This window comes from Micropterus salmoides, unplaced genomic scaffold, assembly GCF_014851395.1.
Source record: "Micropterus salmoides isolate LMB-PRFRI ecotype aquatic unplaced genomic scaffold, ASM1485139v1 Ms_hic_scaffold_2334, whole genome shotgun sequence".
Classification (NCBI taxonomy): domain Eukaryota; kingdom Metazoa; phylum Chordata; class Actinopteri; order Centrarchiformes; family Centrarchidae; genus Micropterus; species Micropterus salmoides.
In genome coordinates this window covers 6,109-12,017 of record NW_024041523.1, presented here as the reverse complement: position 1 = coordinate 12,017, position 5,909 = coordinate 6,109, and the positions used below count along the sequence as shown (strand labels likewise).

At 41.1% G+C, this 5,909-nt stretch overlaps 1 protein-coding gene across 1 annotated transcript; it reads right to left on the bottom strand.

Annotated features, from left to right (window-relative positions):
* Positions 1-498: 498 nt before the first annotated feature.
* LOC119918649 (protein Daple-like) lies at positions 499-2,054 on the bottom strand. Its single transcript, XM_038739386.1, has one exon. It carries the CDS (start codon positions 1,928-1,930, stop codon positions 710-712), a length of 1,221 nt encoding a protein of 406 aa, XP_038595314.1. The 5' UTR covers positions 1,931-2,054; the 3' UTR covers positions 499-709.
* Between the last annotated feature and the right edge of the window lie 3,855 nt (positions 2,055-5,909).

Here is a 5,909-nt window from a genome sequence, read left to right as displayed (position 1 = left end):
ATCCACTCACACACATTCACACAATTTAGAGTCACCAATTATCCTGCATGGATTTGGACAGTGGGGGGAAGCTGGAGCACCTGGAGAGAACCCACGCAGACACGGGGAGAAACATACAAACTCCACACAGAAATGCAGACGACCAAGGTTTGAACCCTGGACCTGGGACGACCACGGTTCAAACCCTGGACCTTCTTGCTCTGAGGTGACAGTGCTAACCACTGCACCACCGTGCTGCCCTGCTTTTAGGTATTGTTAGTTTTTTTAGGCCAATTTGGAATCTATATTATAAATATGTTCTATGAAGTAGGGGAAGCCGGAGCACGTGGAGAGAAACATACAAACTCCACACAGAAACGCAGACGACCAAGGTTTGAACCCTGGACCTGGGACGACCAAGATTCGAACCCTGGACCTTCTTGCTCTGAGGTGACAGTGCTAACCACTGCACCACCACGCTGCCCCGCTTTTAGGTATTGTTTGTTTTTTTAGGCCAATTTAGAATCTACATGTTAAATATGTTTTATGATGTAGGGGAAGCCGGATCACCTGGAGCGAACCCACGCAGACACAGCGACAAACATACAAACTCCACACAGAAACGTAGACAAAAATCCAGCTCTACACAAAAAGAGTCAGGCCCAGGAATTGAACCAGCACCTTTTTGTGTGAGGCTGGAGTTTCATCCCTGCCCTTTTTTTTGCTGTTTTCAGCAAAACTTTTTATTGAGCTCCTGGACCTCTTGTCGAAGTACGTCATTTCGTCGGCCCATGGCATCTTTTTCCATTGTCAGCGATTTATTCATGACCTCCAGCATTTGTTCACTTTGTAGTCTGGCGTAGAGCTCTTCAACCTCGAGTTGTAATGTGTAGTTTTGTTGGATCAAGGCTTCATTTTCTTCTTTCATGACATTATTCCTGTCTACCAAAGCTTGTTCCTTTACAAGCCTTTTCTCCACCTTCTGAATTTCTTTTTTCAGGATGTTATTTCGCTGAGTTAGATTTTTTTTCTCTACTTTCAATTCTTTATATGTTTCCTTTATGACGGTTTTGTTTTCCATCTCCTCAGTACACTGTTTCATTTCTTGATGGAGTTCATCGTTGTGTTGTCTTAAGGCTCCAATCTCCTCTCTCAGTGGACCAAACTTGCCTTCATAGACTGGCATGCTATCACGCTTTGAGTAGAGCAAACGAAGTTCTTTAAGAAGCTCATTTTGTTTTGCAGAAACGGCTTTTTTTTCTGATTTCAGGGCTTTATACTTGTCCTTCATGGCTTTTCTGTTCTGGATCCTTCTGGTAAAGGTCTGAATGAGTAGTTGGAGGTCTTCATTTTCTTTGCGCATAAATTCCACGATGTGCAACTTCTCCCTATACATGACACTGAACATCTTTTGATCTTCATAATCTTTGTAGAGCTTCTGCCGTTGTTCTTTCAGTGCAGTGTTCTCCTGGCTGATGGACACATTTGACAATTCCATTTGATCAATAATTTCCTGCAGAGCCTTTTCATTACGGAGATCTTTGGCTATCTCCTGAATCTCTTGTCTCAGGTTGTCATTTTGTTGGCTAATCGCCGCATTCTCTGCTTTCAGTTGATCATACATTTCATCCAAAGCATTTAAATTTCTGCACTTTTCTTTGAGCTCCTGGATCTCCTCTTGTCTGCTGTAATTTTGGAGCCTCATGACCTCAGTTTCCTCCTTCATGACCTTACACATTTCCTCCAAAGCTGGTTCATTTTTGAGTTTTTCCCTGAGCTCCTGAATTTGTTGTTGCAGTGCCCCATTTTGCTGGCTTGCTGCTAAGTGCTCTGCTTTGATGTTCTTACACATCTCATCCCAGGCTTTGTCAGGTCGCATATGCTTTAGCTGCTGAAGTTCTTTTCCCAAAGCTTCCTTGGCTATTAAAATGGCTTCTGTTGCCACTTTCATAGCGTTGGGCACTGCATCCAATTCTTTCTGAGTTCGGCTATTTTCATGGTGCTCTGCCAGTAGATTTTTCTGATCTTGTTTCGGATACCTTTGCAGTTGGATATTAATGCCTTCAAGTTGTTGAATGACTACTTCTAAGTCCATATCCATTTTTCTGGGCTCTGTACACTAAGCTCAGTTGTAAATGATCCAGATATTAGATTGAAGAGTTGAAGTATTAAAATGTGTTCACTCAGTGACTTTGATCTTTGGAATGCTGAAGATGTCATAAAGTACAGGCAGTGACATCACATTCCCCTCAGACTGGTGTTTATGACATCATCAACATTATGACATCGTCAGAATTCTGATTGATAAAGTACAGGAAGTGACAGAACCTTTCACACAGCATGGTGTTTATGACATCATCAACATTATGACATCGTCAGAATTCTGACTGATAAAGTACAGGAAGTGACAGAACCTTTCACACAGCATGGTGGTTATGAAATGGTAGAAAGACAGAGGATCGTGGTGATCTTCTGAGGAAATTTGAATCTACACATTTTTATACACAGAACATGTCCTCCGCTTGTCTACGTTTTCTTACATAAGAAGCAATCAATCACTCCCAAAAGTTGGAGGCAATACTATTATCCAACTGCTGGAACACAAACCTCCTCACACATTAACCCTTTTTGATCTGCCCTGTCCAAACCTGGGCAAACCTCCCAGAGAACTTTTCACAACATACCTCAACACAGAATGAATCATCAAACATCCATCAATGGTCAATACCTAGGATGTATCTACAGACTGAAATGCTTAGGATTTAAAGTACAAGCTGATTTTATGATACAAATAATTAAACATGCAAACTACAACTTCTTTCTCCCTGTACATCAGTTCACAGTTTATTTTTACCTGTATATGTGCTTTTATGTGTTAGTTTCAAGCTGGCAGTGAAAGCACCGATGTCTGGGTTGTTCACGGTCGACAGATGATGGCAGTCTGTGTGAATGTGGAAGTTCTTCTGTCTCAAAACACCTGCCTGAAATTAATTATGACCCACCCCTAAGGAAAAAATAACATTTTACATATCGATTCTGTCCTTACATGTCGTACTCCATGAATCCTTGCATTTGGACCAGAAGAAATGTAGTAAAAACTGGAAATGCACGATACTGTAATTTAGAGATTTATAAAAGTGAAGTTGAGTCGATCAAGCAAAGGCCTTTCTTTTCCATTTAGTTCCCAAAATCTCTGCATGTGCCAAGACAATTGTCCTCTTTTAATATCTTAATATAACATAGACTACCCCTGGTAAAGTTTTTATTATTTCTGTTCTGTATACTTCTGTTATACTTTCCCACTTCATTTCTCTTTTTGCAATAAAGATTCAAGGAGAGAGAAAAAAATCAGATTATTCCAACACAACTGAATGCACCATCAGTCATCACTCACCCCTCCCTTTGCAAGCACAGAACAGCAGCTAAGGTGTCCGACACGCTTTGTCGGCTCTTGTGCTAAATAATACATGTGGTCCTCTTATTTGTCCAAATTTCACTTCTCTTTTTACTTCAAACAAACCAGAAGACTACTACTACTTTACTTCGTACGTATTCAATGTAGTGATGAAACGCGCTCTGTAGAGCAGTTTGTCCTTTTGGGCTACTGTAGAAACATGGCGGCGTCCATGTAAGGGGACCTGCAATGTATCTAGATAGAAATGGCTCATTCTAAGGTAAAAAAACATACTGGTTCATTATGTAAGGTCTTTATACACCACTGAAAACATAGGTATGGATATTATAGTGCATTTCTGTCAGTAGACCCTCAGAATTATTACCTTTATTATCATAATTATTATTATCATTATTACTAAAAGTAATCTCTGGAAAGTGTGCAATAAGCTGGTCTGTGGGAGTAGGAGTGTTAATGCTGATTGCATAGGCTGCAGCCTCCTTCCTGACCTCCTTGTCTCTAACATCCAAGGTCACATGCAACACATCAGGCCACTTTTCCTCTTCTTTCCACAAGAATGCTGGTCCTTCCAACCACGCACTGGTTTTCAGGAAGTCTGAGACCTTCAGTCCTCTAGACACCTAATCAGCTGGATTTTCTTTTGTGCTGATGTATTTTCATTGAGTGGGCTCAGACAACTCTCTGATGGTTGCAACTCCTTTAGTCACAAATGTGTGAAAGTGTCTGTCTTCATTATTGATGTACTTCAACACAGATGTGCTATCAGTCCAAAACACAGATTTTTCCAGTTGCATGTTCAGCTCTGCTTTGACCATAGCATCGATCTTTACAGCTTGAACAGCCGCAGACAGCTCAAGCTGGTGTTGCATGTCTACTATGTTTTAATAAATTTATGAGAATTAATACAAAATTATGAATTTTCAGAGAATATTCATTCATAAAGCTCTCGCGGGGCACCACCGGAGATCCAATTCACCCAGAGTCTCCGGACCTCTGAGTATGGTCAATAACTAGACAATTATTCACTGTGATCAGTTAGTTAACAATTGCTCAATTATCTTAAATCAGTCAGTCAGTCTCATATCGAAGGGGTAAATTCTCATGGCAGGGACATGGAGATAGGCAATACACACACAATTCCTTTGGTTACAGTGAAATTTATTAACTAATTAAGGTGGATATAAAAATGCGGTTAAAATATACATCTAAGAAATAAACAATGGCTAAACAATGAGAATGTGGGTTTCTGTTGTGGGGAGGATTTGACTCATACGGCGAAAGAGAACTAATGAAAGTAGTTAGATGATACTAACTCGATTAAATTTGTCTAGGAGTTTAAGGACTAAAGGTAATGAATTAACAAACTATTGGACATCACTGAGCACAGAATGCAGGGTTTTGGCCTTACTGCATGTCGTTTTCCCCAGCCGAGTTGCTGGCAGACGGCCTCACACTGGCTGAGTTCTGTATGTTCTCGGTTAGGACAGCTGAAAGCCGTTGCTTTCTCTGCCAGGGAATTGCTCCGGAGGTCTGTCTTTTGTCAGCTTACAGAAGAAACTCACAGTGGGGGCCTTTCCAAACCTGGCTCGGGTCAGAGGTTTGGTCGTCCTTTGTTACTGCTGGCGGGACCACGTGACCAGGTCCAACCTCAGTGGTACTAGCTTGACGCATAAAACTAGTGTAAATTAACAGACTGAAAGCTTTTAATAAAACCAAAGACAATAAAATGCAAGTAAAGTTGCTGGAAACGAGGGAAAGCTGAGATAGCGGCACTTTGCGTGTGTGGCTTGAAAACGAACAAGCCTTCGCTGCGCCGGGTCAAACTGCTTAGGGCGTTGCCGGGAGAGGGGGCACACTGGGCACGTGCCAAAGCGCAGTTGGAGAGCCAGGAACAAGCTGAGGGCAAGAGAGGACAAGAGAGAGCGACAGAGCGCGTGCTGCTGCCTATGTCTGTTGGGGCGTGGTTCCCAGAAGGCAGTCCTTTGTTCCCCTGAGGCAGGGCTTGTCTTTTCTTTAACTTTAATATGTCTAATCAAAAAAATCTATTTGCGCGTATTGTAATCAAATATCTTCCCACAATCAAACCTTAATTATCAAACGGGTATAACCTTCTTAGTTTTAAGAATTTGATAAAAAGGAAAACAATTGTCAGTAGTTAGACCTTAAGGTTAGCCTTTCAGAATCACAGATGAGAGGGACTTAACTAGCTTTCTGGATATATTGGCTGTTACACGTTCTTAGAGAATATAAGCAAGATACAGGAATGGCATCAGATTATTGGAGAGGATAAATACAGAGTGACATTTATACATTAAACGGCATTTCAGACGATGGCATGTAATACTTACTTTGTCCACTTGGGGGAGCTCGGGTTACATGACGATAGCTTTGATTCACCAAAATTAATAAAGTCAGGGATCCTTACTGAAAATTAAAACACTGCAAAATTAACTTATTTATTTTTGTTAAAGATTGCATCAGGGATAGTATACCAGATGGAATCTTTGTGCAAAAT

Coding starts and splice junctions, on each gene's coding strand:
- LOC119918649 (XM_038739386.1), bottom strand. CDS start 1,930: ATGAAAGTGGCAACAGAAGCCATTTTAATAGCCAAGGAAGCTTTGGGA.